Source organism: Pempheris klunzingeri, chromosome 17 (assembly GCF_042242105.1).
Source record: "Pempheris klunzingeri isolate RE-2024b chromosome 17, fPemKlu1.hap1, whole genome shotgun sequence".
NCBI lineage: Eukaryota > Metazoa > Chordata > Actinopteri > Acropomatiformes > Pempheridae > Pempheris > Pempheris klunzingeri.
Genome location: NC_092028.1, coordinates 9,166,118 through 9,188,268, shown reverse-complemented (window position 1 = coordinate 9,188,268; position 22,151 = coordinate 9,166,118). Strand labels below are relative to the sequence as shown.

The window sequence follows — 22,151 nt, the reverse complement described above, 5'->3', positions numbered from 1 at the left end:
TGTAACGGCTGACGCTGCAATAAGACGAATTCTTTAGGGGACAAAAACGAACGAGTCAAACATATTTTATTTATAAACAGATATTTCTGTGTTTGCTGTTTGGATGGATCAAATTCTCTGTACCTTCACCCGTGAAAAAATATAATTATTCTGTGCCATCTGGGGCCCCGCAAGCAAATTTGCAGTTTAAAAGTAATCTCTGTTTAAAGCTAATCTACAGTGTGCTTCAGTGAAGAGGTGTAATGGAGAATGCAGCTTTCTATTGTGGAGTGAGCCTTTGATTAGGCACTTATCCAGACCAGTGGAGGGGCGGACATAAAGCTCCATTCCACCACTGTAAATACTTTTTTACAGCCCTTCTCTCAGCTCTGCTCGTTCACTGCTGCCACAGTCATGTGATGCACTGTGAGCTGTTGTTTAATGTCACCTTTTGACCTGCATTAAAATTTAGTCGCACCATTTCTATGCTGCAGCTTCACCCCTTGGCCTTTTCATACCAGCTGTGCGTTTAGGACATTTAGGATTTTTATCAGTGTGCAATTTGAGCCTTTACTATATCGTTATATTAGGGGCTGTGCAGAAATGCTCGGGGGGGTTGGGGGAGGAGATATCAGAGCAGGGGGAGGGTTATGGATTTTTACTAATTGCTGAAGACTTTTCTTGGAGGAGCAGGGGATGTTCTTCTTTATATTTTGTTTCAGCTCATCTTCCAGTTTTGTTCAAACCATAAAAATACTCTCTGCTTCTTCTCTGCATGTTTGAAAAGCATCGTGTTTGTCTTTAAAGACCATTAAACACTAATAAGTCCATAATAACAATTACAGTCCTTATTTAGCCAACTGAAAAATATAAAAAGTCTTAAAATGTTAAAACAAATGATTGTACAAGGTACACAAGCAGTTGTTGTGAAATGAATTAGATGGATTAATGGGGTTATCCATGCTAATATATTGCAGTGTTTTTTTTTTTAATTCATCCAAATCACACATTGATCCTGGTGAGGGCCTTGTTTTTTAATATGGAACACAATCTAAAATTTAACCCCTGATGATGATTTCCATACATTCCCTTGGATTAAATTTAAGATATGACTCTGAGGGGTTCTGGGCTTTACTCTGAGGCAGAGTGGCTCGTCAGATTAAATTACTTTTGCGTTTTCAACACAATTCATTGGTGAGCTCTAACCTTTCCCAACACTGAGTCTCCCGTATTGCAGATCCGATATCACTGGGTGTGATCGTTTCCTTTACCATCATCTAAATTAAACCACACCACCTCTTAATCCTCCTCTATATGGCCTGAGGTCCCTGTTTTGAAATATGCGGAAATATATGTCTTTTATTAATCGTATGGACAGGAACATAATCATATTCTTTATTTATTTGTATTTTCTGCGCTCTTTATAGCAGAACTGTGGACAGTACTTTTCCATAGTACTCCAGTACCTTTTTATTAGAAGTTAACATCAATATATCCTTTGGTGTTCCCAAAACTGATATAATTGAGGGAGTGGTGCATAGTCATGGAGGAAAGTCAGAGTCGTTCCTCCACTAGAGGGCGCAGCTGTAACACAGCTGAAGCTCCCTAACCAGATACAGTTCTAGAATTTGCAACTTGTTTTGAGCTTTTGAGTATTTTCACTTAGTTTTGAACCTGATTTATCAGCAGCAGTGCTGACATAAAAACCATTAAGTTGTTTTTCATCGGCTGTTTTTATTCACTTAATTCCCTTTGACACTTTCAGTGTCATCCACTTGCACACGTACACACACACACATAAAGTCTCACAAGCCTCATTAACACCTGAGCGACATGCAGAGATTAGACAGAGAACACATCAGCGCGTCTTCGACTGCCTCCTCCGTCTTTATAAATAGGCCAGTGTGTTTAATAGTGGGTAACACTTCACACTTAGTTTCACACTTGTCACAGGATATCTCCCCAGTCTAGCCAACAAAGACCCCTCCCCACAACACTCACACATAGGCCCGCAGACACACGCAGACTTGGGTGGAGTCACAGACATCCAAACGATGCCGGAGCAGTTAAGTAAATGCACAGCTATTCAATTAAAGGCGAACCTGCAGCCTGAAACGCGTGTGTCTCTGAGGTGTGATCAAGCAAATGAAATTAGATGTAACAGGAGCAGACTTTTCTTTGGTTCCAGCTGGTAGACTTCATAAGCAGGGCCTGCTTTATGATGCTGTGTGGCAGCTTTAAATTGATGCTGCGATGCATAACAAGCCAACGAGACTACTAAACCTGCACACCAATGAATATTAAGCAGACAGTCCTTTTCTCTTCTGAATATAATCTCCTGTTCCACCAACACTTTCTGTCTTTAACCTCACCCTGTCCTGTCAGCTTGCACGTTTGTTTTTCACTTTTACACAATAGTTGTGCGGGCTGATAATCTCACAATTTAGAGTTTGGTGGTTTTACTGCAACTGAATGATAAAATGTAGATATATTCTGTATGCTGAGAAGTCAGTAACATCTGGGTTCAAGAACATGGTTGTCAAGTTCTTGAAATTTAAAATTTAACGATATGAGACTGTCGAAAAACTCAGATGTCGCATCTGTTTATGTTTTCCATCATCTCTGAGGGCATGTTTTGAGATCTTTATTAGTTTTCCTCCCCGACTCCACTTACTTGAGGCTTGAATGCATGAAAACTTGACTTGAGATTTGCCTGGGTGAATAAATACTGAATGAATAAATACTGAAAAATGCTCTTCTGAATGTAGCTGTGTCTTTTTGGAGCTCCGTGAGCTCTCATGAACAATTAATAACATAACCAGGATGCGCGCAGCCGTCTCCATAACCTAATGCACGCCTCCAGTTGCAGCTGCACGCACCAGAAGAAAATGGAGAGAGATCTAAAAAGAGATTGAAGGAATAAGCCTTTCATAATAAAATTAATTAGCCTAGTCTATACAGATAAATGAGTAACTTAATAGTTTCACCTCTTCATATCTAGCATATGCCTGTTTTCCTCCCTGCAGCCGTGAAAATAATTCATGCCACCCGCCCTGTTTCAAACAAGGCATTGGAGGAGGCGGCCGCCCGCTGCGTTGAGGAATTTGTGTCAGAAATATCTAATAAAATGTTTGTGTCTTAATGCTCCTACGGCTTAATGATAAATGATAAATGGCCGCTGAAAAGTCACCCGTGCATTACGGTTTATACGCCTTGTAAGCACAGCTGCGCTTCATGCTATCAAACTATTAAAGCTGTAGTTGAACCTTGTTAGTTAAGTTAAATACAGCACAACACAGTACGTCTGTGTGCGCTTTCAGCTAATTATGATTCGCCTTTCAGGGCCTTTTGACTTGCAAGTCACGTCTTAAAGTCTTGGGACGTGACTTGGGCTTGGCTCAAAGGACTTTAAAACAGCTTGAATCAAAATAAACTCCTGTGTGTGTGTGTGTTCGTGGTAATGAAGGAACATGTCACCCCGTGCAGCAGTGTGGCTCATTGATGGGATTTTAATCGGTTTTTTTTGGACAACACCGGAGTGCTATCTCTCATAGGAACAAGATATATCAGGTTTTTTTTTCATAGGAAATGTCAGCAATCAGAAAAATAAAGTACACATAAACAAAGACAGTAAACCAACCCCTGCTCTTTTACCTGTTGTTTTGTGCTTTGACCACTACTCTGACATTACTCATTAATGAGGAGTGAGTAATACACAGATTGCAAGCTGTATGACTTGGCAGACAAAGGTGTTTGGTGCTTGGGGCAGGTAATGGGCCAGTAATAGCTGTTTTGCTGCAGTGTAATCTCTGTTATGTGCATGCGCCGGGTTTCCCCACGGTGCTATGTGCACTGCAGGGGTGTGTATCTGGTTGCACTGAAGACACACAGAGAGGTGGATCCCCTACAGTGTGTACAGTGGTATTATTGTACTGTATTGTCTGTTAAAAGACCATTGTAAGGCGGTGCACATGGTGACTGGCAGGAAAAGAAATGAGAGCAGCATGGGAGATGTTTTTAAAATGGAGAAAAGAGGATTTGACTGGAGGATGATTAAAGCAATGCTCTTTATCTTTTTTTTTTTTTTTCTCTTGTTCCAATTGGACTCCCCTTTCCCTTCAGCCCTCTTTTTCAGATGAATACAGTACAAAAGCTCCCACTCTATTTTTCTATCCTGCTCTCTCTATGTCTGGGCTCCTCTCACCTGGCCAAAAACACAAAGTCAGACAAATGCTGCTGAAAGCATGTAGGCCAAAACTCTCCAAGCAACCCTCTCCATTGCCAGCTCTCTTCTCCTCCCTTCCTTTTAATTCACTCACCCCATCTCACCCCTCTCCCATCATCCTCCCACCCTCTCTCCCTCTCGCTCCCTGATCTGTCTTTTCTTTCCCTCGCTGCTGGGACTACAACCACTCTCTGAATGCACCATTGACTCTGACACTTTCTTATTCCCTTTCCCATTCCTCCACATTTTTTTCACTCTTAAGTACTCTATCTGAACTTTTATGGACTATAAAATATTTCTCTCGCTCTCTTTTATTCTCATTCATTTGCAAACAACTGACAAACCCCTTAGGGTCATTTTCTTTCGGTTACCATTTATTCAGTCCATAAAGTCTATTTATCATGTTCTCCTATGTCAAAGTACGAGTTTAGATTGAGTGCACAAGCTGGCTGCAAATATTATCGTTTTAATGTAGCTGTTTGTCCCCATTTGAGCAAGGTGTATCAATCGAGAGGGTGATGATGCGTTTAAGAAGAAATTGAGGAGAAGGAATGTGTTGAGAGACAGATGACAAATGCATTTTTAAAAAAAAAGGCTAGTATGTGAATTTTCCGTTCTTTTACATGACTGTACAAGTACAGTCAGAGATCCAATTACAGAATCACATGGGCTCAAAAACCGCCACAGTTTATATTAAATAATAGAAACCGGGTGATTACTCCTAAGTCAGAAAGCACTTATCCAGTAGATAGATTACATTGCATCTGCATGAATCATACTTCGGTAAACCCCTTGACCTTTTAGGGGGCCTTGTTGGGCAGATCATATTCAGACAGAATCAATAATGTGAAGATAGTGACTGCAGATCGATACGTGAATAGCTGCCGAATCATTACCTTGTACTCACTTGTATACTCTGCTGCAAATGCACGATTGTGTAAGACTGTATTAATTATTAAAACCATTGCAAATTAGGTGTATTGGCAAAAATTACAAACTTACATCTGTGTTCAAGGAGCAGCTCAAACAAGAACAATTGAAATAGCTCAACACAGCTAATATTACAGGTAGTTTCTCCAAATTCAACACAAAATACCACTGTTAATAACTACTGCAGTCCCAAAACTATTATTAAACCACCTGAATAGAATCTCTCATAAGAGCGCTATGCAACTAATCAAGGGCCTCATTAGTGGCATCAGGTGTGATTGAGACCGAACACATCAAATACCTGGGCTGGCTCAGGGTTTGTTCACACTGATGCTTGGTTGCATGTTAGAAATTTGGGTAAGTCTAGAGAATAATCTGATAAATCTACCGTAAATCCAGTATTCACTCTCCTTTCAGCGCATTTTTGGTCTCCACCAACTCCTACGAAAAATATCTGTCTCTTAAGCTGCTAAATGCTTCACAAAGTTAACCAGGTAGTAGCTAACTTTGCCTGTTTTCTGTTTGGAGCTGAGCAAGTAATGTACAGTGGGTTTAATAAGAGCTTTTCAAGTTGCAGGCATTAAAACTAAACACCAAACCAAACTAAAGTGTCTGCAGATTCAGGTGATAATTTTCTGTGGGACAAATGATCCCTTTCACATCATACGGAGTCATTTTATTCATTAGACTAACTATGGATTAGAGATGCTTTAACAAACATTTGAGGTATCTTGCTAGCAAACAATCAAAGCAAACAGGGCCACAAAGCAGGACAAAACGTTGTGGCTACAGGACGTGGCTGTAACCTTGACAAGAGCAAGTGTGGAGTCCAGCCAGGTTTGTCTTAACAGTACATCTATTAAAAACCTCTCCTATCCAGTTCATAGCTACAATGCTCAAATGTATTGTTTGCTGAGAAAGGAGGAAGAAAATATTCCTATTTTTTACTGTCATTTTCCTATGTAAATAGACTCTTTGAAAATTAAATGAAAATCCTGCTATGGCTGGAACCAGTTTGACACTTCAGCACCATTGTCAAATTTTTTGATACATTTTGGATAGCTACATCTGTGTCTGTTTCAGTAATTGGGTTTTGAAGGAGTTTTTTTGTGCTCGCTTCTTTCTCCCAGTCCTTTCAGTCCCAGTCTCAGCAGGGAGGCTCTCTTGTATTTAGAATGACAGATTAGAGATCAGTGCAGACCACCGAGCTATTCCAACTCCTGCTGCGAAGCTGTAATTAGCACTGACCGCCTGTCAGTTTCCAGTTCACACAAAATAACCCACATTAGGATGACAGAAATGTTCCTGTTTGTAGACTTGTGTCAGGGCATATCTGTTGCTTCTGCTGCTTAATGAAAGGTAGATAAGAGACAAAGGAATGTGAGCGTGGGATTGGGCTGTGTGGGTGGGGGTTGGTGGTTGTGCTGGCAAAGTGTTGGTTGGTAGGAGGTTTTTGGCTTTAAACCTAGTTAAGGAAATAGACTCCAACTCACTATAAAATAATACAAGGTCACATTCTTCCGAGATCAAACCTTTTTTCTCTGGAATATGTAGCGGACAAAAGCAGATACACCAGTTCAATAACTCATCCTGTTTTTATGCTGTGCAGTTTGTCAGAGCTTTCATAATAGTGTTCGCTGCAGAACAAGGCAGAGCAGAGCCACACATAAAACATATGTATCCAAACTAAACAACACAATAGGTTGCCTGAAGTCTCCTACTTGTCTTACTGAGCTAAGAAAGTCCGACACATGACCTTCTATAAAACTACAGCATGTTGTGGAAGTAAAACACACAATAACACGTTGTGATAAACCAGAATTAACGAATTGTGCCTCAACTGGCACAAAGCAGCAAAGAAAAATGTGGAATCATATTGCGTTACATCAAAAATGTTTGCTGCTCCAAAAATAGAGGAAATGCTTAAGCGCACACACAGGCCAAACCATCAGAGATCAGGGTGAATCAACATCACACAACTTACTAGAGCCACTCTGCAGTCATAGAGACGTGAGGGAGCAGCCGAACACACCTGGCCATCACACTCATAGATGCACTTTTTTTTTTTTTTACATTACCAGACAGCCATCAAGTTAAACCCACACACAACACAGCCACCTACACTAACTGAGCACGGAAGGTGTAGCACTTTATTTTGATATTCAACGTCTCCACAAGGTGAATCACAGTCATCGTCTTTGATGCTGACAGCTCTGTGGATTTGGAGCTGTGAGATGGAGAGAAGGAGACGCCTAAGGATGAATATCAGTCAAGAAAAGAGGACATGAGGAAGAGGAAAATGGAACAGAGGAGCAGGTGGTAAAGTTTTTTGGCCACCTCCCTTAGCTTTGCACCTGTTCCCTGCCACCCCTCTTCTTTTACCTATACGCCACAATTACACTCCGCACTCTAATATACCTGTCCTCTTTCCCCTCCTTTCTCTTGCCTCCTCTGTCCTGCCTCAACTGTTCATCCTTCCCCTTTTCTGAACTCCCTTCCTTCCTCCATTCTCTTCATATCCCCTCCGACCTTCCGCCCTCCGCCGGGCCTCCTCCTCCTCCCTCAGTGCTCCTGTCGTGCTGGCCAGGTGCAGTGTAGCGTGTGTTGATGGCAGGCCGCTTAATGGACAGCATGTGTCTGACGGTGGACCCCTGTGCCTCACCGCACTTCTGCTCTAAATCCTCCGTTCGTAAAACACCAAACTGCTCTTTCAGACAACATGGCTTTAACAGCATCCAGGGACCTCCAGAGAAAGTGATAAAGACAGAACAACACAGACGAACGCACAGACATGGCGACCTTTGTTCGAGCTTTGAGGAGATCTATCTTGTGAAGGTGTAAAAAGTAACATTTTATGTATGAACAATGTTGTGCCTTATATCTTTTTCTGTTTTAACTTTGAGACACTCTTTAAAGAAAATTGACTGAGCTTGCAGCTACAGTGATGCATTTTGTGCCACTGGGTGAAACTTTGTGGAAATTTGATTGATTTACAGCACCAAACAGGAAGAGGGCAGTGTGCCTCCAGGACAAGCTGAGCTAAACCTCTAAATAATTGCCACAAGGGTTGATGGTGGAGGTATTGACAGACTGATGGGAAAAATCCCCCTGCAAAATGTTTATTCTCTTCAGCAAAGCAAAACAGGAAGCACTGATCGATGCCAAGATGAGGAGCAGAATCCTTTTAGCAAGAAGAAGCAGATGGGTCTCTGGGTATTGTAGTCAATAACTGTGACAACTTTAACATAGAAATATGCTGGAACACTCAGTCCTACCTGAGAGTTACTGTTAATTAAACTGATGCATCATAATCGATGTGATCACTGTAATGTGCATTAAAGGGGTATTTCACCAGTTTTACAGTGGCTTACTCATCTGAGACAGTGATTCATATGATCATCGGTGCTGAAACTAAATTCTGACTGTGAGGCGTACTTTTTAAAAACATGAGCAGGAAAGGAAAGGCTAATGATAGACACTATTGATTGGGATATTGGGTTGCATTCTGGGAAGTGTAGGATCCAGAAATGTAGCTTGACTCCTAAAAGTCAGGTTTTTTGTTTTTTTTTTTACCTCTGCTGCATCTGTCTTGGCAACTCTTTTTTTTAAATCTGTCTCTTGTAAATCCCCCAAATTCATGGAACTAAAAAACTTTATCAGTGGAAATTTCTTTGATGCATTTTTGGCAATTTTTTTATGACTTCATCAGCTTGTAAGTGTGTACCGTCTACACTCCTGTACCGTCAGGTGATTTTGGGGGTAGTGGACACACTCCTGTATATCAGTATCCTGTGACATCCGCAAATCCAAAAAAGACTCTTTTCCATACACAAAAAAAGTGTCACAAACGCCCAGAAACAGATAAGCCTGGAAAATATGCATGCAGAATGAATTTAGCTCCATCTTGGAAGGCAGTATTCAGCGTTCTTAATTCATCCTTGAGCTAAAGAGACAAGTTGCCTGGTTGGCTAGTCCAGCTGTGGTTACTCTGCAAACCTTTGTGGCTAATCACTAATCACACTGCTAATGAAGACAGGAGAGGTGCCCTTCCGAAAACAATGATAACTGCAGTAATGACAGTAAAAGAAATTGGTGGCGGTTAGATTCTTGCCAACCCATAATATCATATATAATATATACAGAACAGCAAGTGACAAATTCATAAAGCCAGCAAATACAGTAGTCATCTCAGAAAAACCTCACGCTCACTGAGCATGTCTAAAGGTTGCTTCTAATGGATGAAGCACACATCTACCCAGCTAATAGACTATATTTAAATTCACGCGCATCATCACAGAAACTTCCCTTCATATTTATAAAGTATTAATACTGTTCATCAAGTATGGCTAACCTTATACGGTTGTCTATCCGTGTTTGTGCAGAAAAAGATGATTTGAATTTGTGCTGGGATGACAGGTTAAGGGGGGGGAGGGAGAGCGATCATATTTTAAGAGCTGCACTGAGCTCACTGTGGTGGGTCCTTCACACGCCGTCGGCTGTTGCTGTTCCCTGGACTCGTTCCCACAGTGTTCCCAAAACGCTTCCCATCTATCTGTGTCGTGTTTGCAGTCGTCTTGATGTCACTGCTCTTGTAAACTGTTGCCGCCTCTTGGCATCACAGACGAGGGAGAAGTGTTAGAGGCATGAGTGAGAAATGAAGAATGACAGAAACAGCTGAGACCAAAGGGGGGCGTTTTTGGAAGGTAAAATCATAATGGAGGGACAGGCAAGGAGGAGAGACAAGGTCTTTGAGCAGCGCAAAGAGAAACACACTGTGACATTTCTATTGTCATATATGTAGACATCAAATAAGACAGGATAGTCATCTAAGAAAAGGGCAGAATCTCATCCTGTATTGCCGTTGGGAATGCGATGATGGTCTGAGGATGCTCACCCGCTGAATACTGTGCCCTTTCAGAGAAAGATAATGTGCCAAATTAGGTGCATTCTTTCTCCAGTGAAGTCTTAAGAGTTTCTTAGCCGCATCGCATGAAACAAGCTTTGACTCTCACGTTTCTTTACACTTCCTTTGTATGTTCATACTGAAATAAATGAGCCGTTTGAGACTAGATAGACACAGTAACTCGCATACTCAACAAGTTGCAATGATCCTCTTAATTAATAATATTAAATAATAATTCCTGTGGTTTGTCTCTAATTATGTCTCATAAGACAGTTGTTTGTATTTAGGAGGTGATTGGTTGTAAGTAAAAGCATATCAATCAATCATCCGGTGCAAGATGTTAATAGTGGATGCTAAGCACATGTTGTTAATGCTTACATACTGCACTGCACAATTGACCATTTGCTAAGCCCCACTTCCTTTAGTCACTGTTGCTTTGCCTGTCTTCTCATTCCTGTTCAGCACATAAGAGGTTTACAATCATAGCAGCAACAGTGACATCGAAATTCTTAACAATTTTTACATTTCTAAAAATAATGGCCCCTTGATTTCAGACTGAATTAGAAAAGAAGCCTCTGATTTCTAGCCGGCGACTGTCGATTGTGAGATTGTATCAGCTGCAGCGAGATGGCTAATTACGCTAACGATAGCTCCTCGAGTTCAGTTAAAGCGCTGTGTCCAGCTGACTTTGATTCTTCAAACTTGTTCTTGTTTTAAAACAAATTGCCTACCAAAAATGGGCGAGGGTTGTGTCAGGAAAGGCATCCGGTGTAAAAAAACTAACGCCAAAATCTACAAGCGGATCATCCGCTGTGGCGACCCCGAAAGGGAGCAGCCAGAAAAAGGACAACAACAACTTGGCTGTGTTTGGACAGTTGCTGTTAAAACCATGAGTGCTGAGTCTGTTTTTTTGAAAATGAAAACGTGTAGCTCAGCCTGATCTGCAGTAATTCAGATCCCAACAACCACTCAAGTAAATGCACATAAACATAAAATAATATGTTTCTTTCATTAGAATACCCGAGTAAAGGTGCCTCAATTCTAAGTGTGTGCTTTTAATTACAGGCCATTGTCATTTCATTCATAACACATCAGTTGTGATGACCAAATAAGCCCTCGTCTTATTTCCGATGGGCCCTTTTCCCACTGCTTAACACAAATCAATGAAAAAGACTTGTTGCATGTATTCACAGCATGTGGAGGGAACTGGAGCTTGTTCAAAAATATCCTTATACCGGAAATAATTGAGTCAGTTTTATGTCTGTATGTAATGAGGCAAAGTGTGGTAATGACTTGATAATCTGACAGGTATTAAGCACATTTTCAAAGCGATGATATGAAGGCAGGCTCAGAGGGACGGATGATGACATCTTTAGAAGGATAGAAGAAGACACTCCTCAGTTTTCACACACTCTTTATGCTTGTAACAGGCAGCCTTGTGTCTCCCTGTGACAGCACCCGACTTGAACTGTCTTTATGTGACCTTTCATCTTGACAAGCTCTTTTTCGCTATTGATCTGCTTTTCCATCTTCACGATAAAATAGGTCAGAACAGGATGGGTTCTTTACTCTGAAGCCTGTCCCCTTTTCCATTAATGGCAGCTCTTTTTTTTTGAAGAGGTCATGATGGAAAAAAAGGAAAGGGAAGAATACAGGAGTTTCAAGGAGTGCTAATGGGAGGGCAGGGGAATATAAGGAAGCTGTCAGAGTATGAAAGAGCTGCTGTCACCCACATGACAGTTTCAACAGGATTAACTGTGGGATCACCACTGGTTAGTTGGGAGTTTGAGCAAATGTGAATTCGTGGATGTGCACAAGCACTCCGCTCAGCCCCATTTTCCACCTTTTAAAGCTGCATAAATGCACTCGGTCTCATGGTACATTACATTTTAGTTCACGCTGTTGTTGGTAGTTTCCCAACATAATGTGGTCTTGAGGGAGGGGGGTGGTGGGTGATGAGGAAAAGCCAGAATCGCAGATGGGTCACCGAAAAAGCAATGCTTCTATCAGCTGGACATTTGCAGGTTAAAGTTCAATAATACGAACTCTGGCAAAACATCTCCAACCATTCTTAGATTTTTGCCCTTTTCATGGCTCTATGAGGAAATTAAGGAGGAATGTTAACAGCTGAACTGTAAGTATGCAGCTGATTTTAAGGCAGCTTTGTGAATTACTAGTGTTCCTTCAGTATAGCAATCACAAGCATGAGTCAGAGCCAGTCACAATAAACTGGGTAAATGCAGGGGAGGAGCTCTACGGGATCAAACAGAGAAAACAAGGGAAGGCTTCATGAGTCACACATATCAAACACCCCCTCTCGCCCAAAGCAAACCCACTGAACAGCTCCCATCAGGTGTACATGCACCTCCAACTAGCACATACACACAGCAAATGCAAGCACATAGTTGCAACCAATAACTGCTGGTGTGTTCCTGTTCAGATTTTGGAGCACATTTCTGATGTGGAAGTGCTAAAAATACAGAATATTATAAACCTGTTTCCTCAGTCATTTCTTCACCATGACAACCACAGATAGCAAAACACATCTCCCTCTAGGGAGGCACAGATAAAGGCTGATTTGACAAAGAAATAGTTCCACTTTGTGTGTGTGTGTGCACGTTACGTATATAGCTCATGCATGTTACTTTCTGTGTGCATTGGCGAGTGTTTGATTACACTTGTGTGCATAGAGCACATGCACCATGTTTTAGTCCGTGCCGTATGCGAGTGTTGTACCACAGCTGTGGGTGGAGCCATGTTTGTAGTCAGAGTGACTTTGAGCTGAACGTCCCGGAGGGCTGCAGAGCACCACTCTCATCTCTGTACACCATTTCATTTTAATCTAAACTCGCAAGAACTGGCCACAAACAGGCCGTAGACAACAACACCGACACAGTGTCATCTTTTAAGTTGATACGGCAAACTTGTTAGCAAACGGTTGCCTAATTACACATCCAGCAGTTAGCATTCGTGTGTCTGTGCACTTGATTGTAAGCCCAATATTCATGAGTCTCTGCTAACTAATGAGAAAAATCTCTCTCTTTAGCTGATAAATGCTCCTCTATGTTCACCAGCTAGTTGCTAATTTTGTCAGTGTAGCATCTGGTGCTGAGCAGGTAGTGTACAGCAGGTTTTTGAGCTTTTCGGCTTGAAACAGCTGCCTGCTGTGGCAGAAAACAACACTATGAGAATCAAAAAAGGATGATCACAAATCTTTTTTTAATTTTTTTTTACTTAATCAGCGCATCCTTTAATGCAGACTGAGTTAATCAATTTGTACTACCTTTTCTAAATTAATCAGTTTATTAAGTGATTGTGTTTAAAGGCTGTAAAAGTAAAAGTCCATAACTGCTCCAGCGCCACACATCAGGCTCCATATTTAACACTACCTTCAAGTGTTATCTACTCACATGCACGTGCACTTATGACAAATTGAATGTTCTAATTGCACTTGATCTGAATTTCACCTTGTATCATTGTCTCTATTTATACCTTCAGACATGAGTTTTGTGACTTTTACGAAGTTTCTAGACATATTTTAATAATTCAGCTTTTTAGCAGACACATCAGCTGGTGGTGAGAACCACATGTTATGTGTTCCACTGCACATGCTCTTACCGCACACGATTTATTTTAAACACAGGCTACACACACGCACACGCGCCCGCACACACACACACACACACACACACACACACACACACACACACACACACACACACACACACACACACACACACACAGTATCAAGTACAATTACACGCACAGTTCTACAGATCTACAGTAGTAGATTTCATGAGTGCTGGCAGCACTGAGGCTGCTCCCCCTTTCTCTCCCTCCCACCTCTCTCTCTCTCTCTCTCTCTCGCAGTTGCTCATTCTCTCACTCGCCCCCCTATGCAATTCTTTGTTTTTGCTGCTTTTGCTGCCACGGAACCTTCTTTTATTCTGTTTTTCTGTTCTAGTTTTCATGTCTTGAAGAGAGAACCCTCCTCCTGCAGAGTTCCTTTTCTCTTTCTTCTCTCTCTCCCTCGCTCTGTCTCTCTCTCTCTCTCTCTCTCTCGCTCTGACTCTCTCTGTCTCTCTCTTTCTCTCTCTGTCGGATCCAAACACTGAGCCTCTGTCACTCTGTCTCTCTATCGGTCTGTATTTCCTATGCATCTCCCCGTGGCTGAGGGGAACAGGGACGCGACTCTCCCCTCTTCCTCTCCTCCTCCACCTCCTCCACCTCTGCCTCTCCATCCTCCGCTTCACCTTTCGTCCTCTCACTTCCTAACGGAGGGATAATGTTCTATTTCCAGCTGGTGATCATGGCTGGGACGGTGCTGCTGGCTTACTACTTCGAGTACACGGACACCTTCCCCGTGCACATCCAGGGCTTCTTCTGCTACGACAAGACCTTCTCTAAGCCCTACCCCGGTCCGGAGGACACCAGCAAGATCCCCCCTATGCTCATCTACTCACTCGTCACAGCCATACCCACCTTCACGGTAAGAGTTGGGGTGTATTTATAAGTGTGGAAGTAAAGGTCGTGAGATGGAAGGAGGTATGTTTGAGTGGGGGAAAAGGAAAGGGCTTTAATAGAAAGTGAGAAGTTGTTGGAGTTGATCTGGTTTGTTTGAGATGTTTTCTGTACCTGCTTTCTTATGCTGTGAAATGTGTATGACTGAGAAAGTGTTGTTCGATTTCTACTTAGTATGATTTGTGAGTTTCTCTGCAATCTTGTGATGAATCATTTCTGGTGTGTGTGTGCTGCACCGCTGATATAGTGAGCAGATTGGAAAGCTGCATGGAGGTAACCCCCTCCATCTTTGACAGGCAGGTGTGTGTGTGTGTGTGTGTGTGTGTGTGTGTAGGGAAAAAAAAGACACAAATCAACTCAGACAACACAGAGATGTAATGGGTACGGTCAGACAGGCCATTAGAGAAAGAGGAAGACAGAAGAACAGTCAAAGAGGAAAACAATAGAGAAAGCAACAGCGAAAAAAGTTGGAGTCAAGACAGCAATAACGATGGGCTGCAAAGAAAAACGGGAGATGATAGGTGAGAAAAAGGGACAATGAGCACAAAGGAAGGCGAATATGAAGGGGGCATGTACTGTTTTTTTTTTTTTTTGCGTGTGTGTGTGTGAGCGTAGCTGTTGAGCCCCAAGTGAGGTGGAGGGCAGTGAGCGTGAAATGCATAACACCTGGCGCTGACTCTGAGCACAGACACAAACCTTAGCAGCTTAAATCCCCAAAAGACCACAAAAAAACAGAGAGAACACCACAGACAGAACCAGCCTACAGCCACAATACAAAGCAGACAAATAACCTGACCGGATTACATGCGCAGGCAAAACCACAGCCTGCACCTACTGCAAAGACAAGAGTATCTCTCACTATTGAAGCACAAAACAGACACAGATGCTGTTTGTGTGGAGAAAGGTTGTTTATTATAATGTTGAGCCACTGTGTACAGCCACAATACACCCTGGAACAATTTTACATAAAGTTATATAAGAACTTGACTGTGTTTACAGCCGAAGCACGCCAAAACACTGGGCATAATTAGTAATCTAATCACTAATCACATCACTTATAATGTTGATACACTTGGGTCTGTGGAAATGCAGTACTGATTTAGGGACTGTATGAAAATTATTAGCGAGGGGAGGGGAGTCAGAAAATCGGGGAGGGTTCATATAGGGATAGTCTGAATTCTTTAGTAGAATCGGAGAAGGGTTTTCTTTTTCTTTTTTTACTTTTTCTCATCCCAGATTAAATTTTTATTTCATTCTTCCCTTGTGAGGTTTATATTTCAAAAACTGTAATAGTTAATTTAGTAGCTCTTTTCTCAAAAATAGGGAGCAGCTGAATTTTTTTTTTAAATCTTTTGTTTGCCGTCAGTATATTGTCTTGAGAGGGGTATTACAGTCTGTTTCCTGAGTCAAAGAGAGGGTTCAAATGAATAATTAATGATAGCAAGCGGGGGGCTTTACTTTTTAATTCAACAAATGAAATGTTTCAGTCCCCCTCTTCAACCCAATAACTTTACTGCAGGTTGTTTCTTATGGTTAAATTAAAAACCTGCATCATGACTTTATTATTGTTTAACATTGCAAATATGCACTGCAGCTGCACTCTGTAGCACTACGCTACACTCACTAATCCAAACCAAGAAGACCTTTAAAGCTGCCCCAGCTGAGGGTAAATTACTTTGGAGGTTGATCTGGGTCAGAGCACATTACTTACACCAGCTACTCTGCCCTAACCTGTGCTGACAGAGGCTTTGGTGTGTGTAACAAGCAGCAAGGTAAATCACAGCAGTAACTCCCTGAGATAGCCCCAGTCTGGTGCTAATGTGCTTTGCCATTTGCCTTTGGTTCCTGAGGAGCCTGATCTCTTTTTGTCAAATCAGAGCCTTGTGTTTGGTGATTAAGTGGCTGCGTGGCACAAAAGACAGCCACCTGTAATGCAAAAAGAGTTGTGACCTTTTATGTGGTATTAGGGAAAAGGTTTGGATCTCTCATAACGCTTTTGTTTCCAAGCAACACGAATGTACGTAACATTGTATTTGATTCAGCTGATTTGATTTTCAGCATTTAAACTCTGTATGTAGAACAATGATTGCAAGAGAGGCACACACATACAGTCCTAAACATAGAGTATATATATAGGGTGACCTGCCTGGCTGAATCACTGCAGGATATCAGCCACCAGTGTATTTGGGACAGAGCCAGGGACCTCCAAGCCCAAAAGAGGGCACTCAAGCTCTCTGTCAGCTCCCAGTAGGATCCCAGCATCTAATTAAAATCATCAGTCACCTTTTTGAAGTTTCAGCACTACTTGAAGTCTTCTGTGACACTTAACATTTCAGTTCTTTTTGGTCCAGAATGTCCCAATCTCCACTTTGAGCTTCTGCAATTGGGTTTAAAGGTGTGTCCAAAACCAAAGGGTTTATCAGGTCCACATGGAAGTCAGTGCCTTGCAGGAAATACGTTCATCAAGGTTCAGTTTTTGTGAAAACTGTTACGCAGGTGTTGATTCAACCTTATGATCATTTTTGCAGCTGTTTGTAGTGCTTTTGAACAAGTTGTGTCCGGGGTGGTTACAGGTTCAATAGAGCACATTACCAAACACGTGTTTATCCACTGACATCAGAGGTGCTGGGTGTTGTCAGTGGATAAACAGGCTTGAATCTCTTTCTGCGTTTCAGCTGGGTGTTAAAGTTACTTTTCAAAATATCAAAATAACCCAACAGTTTTAGATATGGGGAGATAGTTACTTTATTTTAAATGTAAGCATTTAAAAGGAAAGGTGCATCCAGATCAGATTTACCTTTTTAACGTCAGCAAACTCAAAAACCTTCCTCTTGTCAGTGTAGCCCACAGTGACAAATCTGCTTCAGGGGGGTTTACAATGTATACAGCATACAACACTGTCTATCCTTTAACTCTTACGAATAAAGTAATGTCACAACATATTCAGAGGAGTATTCAGTAATTAGTGGATTACTTGCTCAAAGTAAGTTCCCCATCACCACAATTGCACTGACAAGGACATGATCCCTCACTGGCTTCCCACCCAATGAACATAATTGACAGTTTGCTAATTCATGCCCCACCCTAGTTACTGTTACTATGCCTGTCAAGCTTTCCGTTGAGAGTGATAGTGGGGGCAGATTTACTCTCAAACTTCATACACATTTTTTACACAATGGATCTTTCTTTTCAGAAAGAGGAAGATGAAAGCAGCTGCTTATTTGTAGCCAGGGACCATAAAGTTTGATTACTAAAATAACGATTACTGCTGGCAGAGTTTATCGGCTATAGCGAACTAGCTAATTAAGCTATGAGTGGACTCTCTATTGTTTCCAGCTGACTTGTTTTTAAGGAGAATCTTGTAAAAGGAGGTTTTAGAGGTTGAGGGTTAGAAGCAGGCAGAAATAAAGATTGGTGTGAATGTTTGTTCATTGTGTGACTATTCTGTTTAAATGGAAACTTTGCATGCATCCTTTGGATGTGATGATTAGTGAAAATATAGCTAGGATTGGACAAGACAACATCGGATGCTCCTTTAATTCTTCCCATCACAATATTGCAAATTAGGCTCAAACATTTCAGTGTATGCATTCAAAGCCTATTCTTTATAATCTAAATTCTCCACACAACCACACTCTTTTTTGGTTCATTTTAAGGGCAACTAGAAAGTTTGCCTACTAGAGCTTGTAAGCCAGTTAAGTCTAGGATGAATTAAGTTATCTACCAGAGATTCAGTCTGACAGTGTGTGCACAAATGTGGGTTAATGCGTCTCACTAAATCCTTTCTTTGATCAGTTTTGGGTTTTTTTCTTTGCCTTTTTCTTTTTCTCTCTTAACCTTTGTTGCTTGTTCTCTACAACCTCCCCCATTCCTCACACCACGGTATCTCATCCACACTGACCTTTTTGCCTTCATGTTCTATTCATCAACATTCCACTCTGTGCTTAGTCTTGCCTTTTTTCTTAGTAGGGGATCCGCCATATTTACCCAATTTCAGTCTGCACTTATATATCTAAATATCTATATAAATATCTCCTCATCTTTACCCGTTCTACCGTCTCTGGGTTTTCCAAGACTGTCTCCACACTCATCAACACGTTCTCTACCTTTTCACTTTATTCCTAGCCCTTTCTGACCTCTCCTCACACCCGTTGTTTGCCTCGCAATCCAATTAACACATCTAATCGTGGAACTGATTGAACTTCTCAGCTTGTCTGCTCTCCAATCTGTGGCAGGAGTGATAATCAAGCAGGCTCCAACCACAAAGAAAGACATCAAAATTCTATTCCTCTGTCCCGCTTCCTGCTTTTTTCCATGGATAAAAAGGGCAGGAAGTCTCTCATGTGACTGAAATCATGCTGAGGTAAAAGGCACACGCAGTGAGAAAATTAATATTTATAGCTATAGCTTAATAAATAGGAAAAATGTCTTTCAGCTTTGTTCTGACTCATCCAGGTGAAGCCCATACACTGTCCTACATTCAAGGGCAGATGATATACATGTGAATTTAAAACACTGCTGTGAAAAGGACTAGACAAGCTCAGTTAAGGCAGAAGCACCATACACCTTCTACCTCTATTAATTCTTATAAAAACTAAAAACCTCAATTATGAGCCATTAATAAGAACAACTTATGACTCATCTTAATTACTGGAATAATGACGTGAGCATGACATGATTCTCCAGTGATTTTTTTTCAAAAGCACTCAAAAGCAAACAGCTGATTATCATAGATAAAGCCAACTTAGAAACCCTTCATCAAGCTTTGGGATTTTACACGTCAGTATAATCAGTATTTCCCAAGATGAACTGTTCCTGATCATCTTCTGATCATGTGTGAGTTGACAAATGATAAACGAATGGTTACTGTAGGATTACTACAGTAACCTTGCAGTGGATATTGACAGTGAGTTCTAGCAGCCCGAGAAAGAATCTGCTTTGCTTCATACTATGCTTTGCTTATTTTATGCAAATTGGCACTCTGCATTGCATCAGAAATACAATGTGTAACTCAGTGTAAACTCTCGTTCAGCACGTCTTTCACTGGTCTTTCACCAAAAAATTAACCACGTTCTGAAGGTTAACTATCCAGTGGATTGATCGTCATTGTCCTGTGCCATCAACACTGTTTATGAGCGTAAATGGTTTTCATACATGCCCTGAGCATATTTCAGACACCCTGCACATGTTTAAGTGACTGTCACAGAGGTTTCCTGTCAGCCTCCTCACATCCTCAGTCATAATGTTAGTAGACTGACGTTAAACTGTGTTATGCCTCACCCCAGAGAAACAATGACCTCACGCCAGCCTCAAAAGCAAACTCTCACATACATGCACAGTTGCACAGACGTGGATCAGTGCCTCTCTGTCCATTTACCTCTCACTCAGTCTTCTCTTAAGCTTTTGCTTTGGCCCATCTTATCCCTTCCTTCATATCTTTGGTTCCAAACGCAGACCTACACACACGAGCACAATGTAGGCCAGTATGCTGCTAACCTAGGTTAATGAGACAGATGGCAGGGTGGGCTTTGTGGAGAGAGAGGGGGGCATCGGTTGCTGTGACACTGCCTGCCACGGGAGCATATGTGCCTGGGTGAAGGCTTTCCCGCCTCTGCCCTGTGACTTCTGTTGTTCGTTCTGCGATGGAGGGGGACATCAGGAAAACATGCGATAAAAGGGGCGATGATGCTAATGTAGGGTAAGAAGTATGGTATTTGAGGAAAAACGAAGAAATAAATGCAAAAACCAGGCTTGCAGCTCATCACAAAATAACAGAGAAGATTAAATCACGGCTCAGAGAGAAAAACCAATGAGAAACTGATAGGGATTCTATTCATGGAAGAGGCACATGTTGTTTTCTCCACTGCACATTAAAGTGCCTCTATCTGCTTTGACTATCTGTGCTGCTGATATCCATGCAGAAGTATAATTCACCACAGTCTGCACAGTTCTCACTCTGCCTAGAACACGATCACAGCTCTGATCTAACTGGTCATGATAATAATCACCACGCCCAAGCCAGCATAGGACTGTGGCACCAGACCATTTTAATATTTGCATTATCAAACAATCTCCTCGTCCCTTCTGTCACATTTTCCTGTCACCGTAACCAGTTCATCTCTTTCACTCTCTGTGTTGTCAGGTTCACAGTTGAGCTGCTTGCTTCGTGTACCATTTTACTGGTAGGCCAGAGGCAGTTGTTGCATCACCCTGATTGACTACGCAGTGAATGGAGCAAGAGAGAGAGAGGAGAGAGTGTATTTATGGCTTCCAGGTGCCTATCTAGTGGTTTCGGCAAAACTCACCCATTCCTGTGAAATGAGATTAGACCGAACAGTGGTTGTCATGTCTGCTCCTAAGCTTTGATCCATTTTTCAGTCAGGCAGAAAAGAGGGACACCTCAGGGGTCCTGCGTGGCTGGTGGACTGCCATGCTTCACTCAGCACCTCAGAGATCTCAAATGCCAGCACCCAATCTGCATTCACAACAGGGGTGCATCCCCGATCGCCTCCCTCTATTCTTACATCTCTGTATTTGGCCAGTGAACCAAATCTGTGGTTTTCTGTGTGTAACTTTGGCCATGTCACTGGCACTCACACAAGTTCTCTGCAGAAAATTATTCAGGTGATAAAACAGATGTATAATTGCGTGGGAAATGGAGGGAATATGCAAAGATAGTACAGTGATCACTTGTCATTCTCCTGTCTAGAGTTGAAGTTTTTTCGCTAATTTTAAAATTATTGCTTTGCGTGAATGTCTCTCTGTGATTTCTCATCACAGATTAAGTTTAATTTTAAACACAGCTGTGCAGATGAATGATTCCTAAATTGTTTACACTCATTTTCTGATGTTCTTCTTTCATATTCATTAGAATATGATGCAATACTTTCTGTACAACATCACATACTTTTACAAGTACAGGATTGTTGAAGTGGAAAACAGAATGACAGTAATACAAAATCTTGTAATGCTTGTGTTTGTTTATGTGAACAGTTTCATCAGAGCATATGGCCATCTTTATTGTGCTGGCCTGAGGGTTGTTACTGTGTACAGTGCCAGTGAAGCAAAAGCTGTCAAATGTCAACGTCTGCACTTGATGCTTCTTTTGGATGCTGCTCTGGGCTCTCATTTGGGGATTTGTTTCTGATCAAGCCACTTGTTCAACAGCCTGCATTTATTCAAGACAAGCCATAATATAAGATTAATAAGATTTAGTCCTGACTTGGCGACACTTTTGGTTGCTGGTGTTAACAGCGAGTGTGGTTTGATACTATGTCAAACATCTGAGCAGCTTCTGTGTCAGAAATACAACAGAGGAACAACTGCTATGTGTCATTACAGTGCAGCCAAACAAATGTCACGTTGTTTTAATAAAGAAGTCCATCAATAATTGCCCTAATGCCATCATGCCATGACCAACTGTAGTCTCATTTTATGCTGCTCACAGCTCACAACTATTTTTCCATACAACAGCAGGGAAAAGTAAAGGTTGTTACCTTGCTGGGGGGTTGCAGGTCTGCAGCTCACTGTGGCTACCACTATTTCTTATTGCGTGATTCCCCACAACATTTAAAGTTAATAGAGACACATTTT

General features: G+C 41.6%; 1 protein-coding gene across 1 annotated transcript in view; it reads left to right on the top strand.

Annotated features, from left to right (window-relative positions):
* The window catches only part of plppr2a (phospholipid phosphatase related 2a), a 38,654-nt gene that overhangs the window by 5,049 nt on the left and 11,454 nt on the right, over positions 1–22,151 (top strand). The window contains exon 2 of the mRNA XM_070848315.1: positions 14,338–14,526. Coding sequence (XP_070704416.1) covers positions 14,338–14,526 — 189 coding nt within the window. The remainder of the gene's footprint in view (positions 1–14,337; positions 14,527–22,151) is intronic.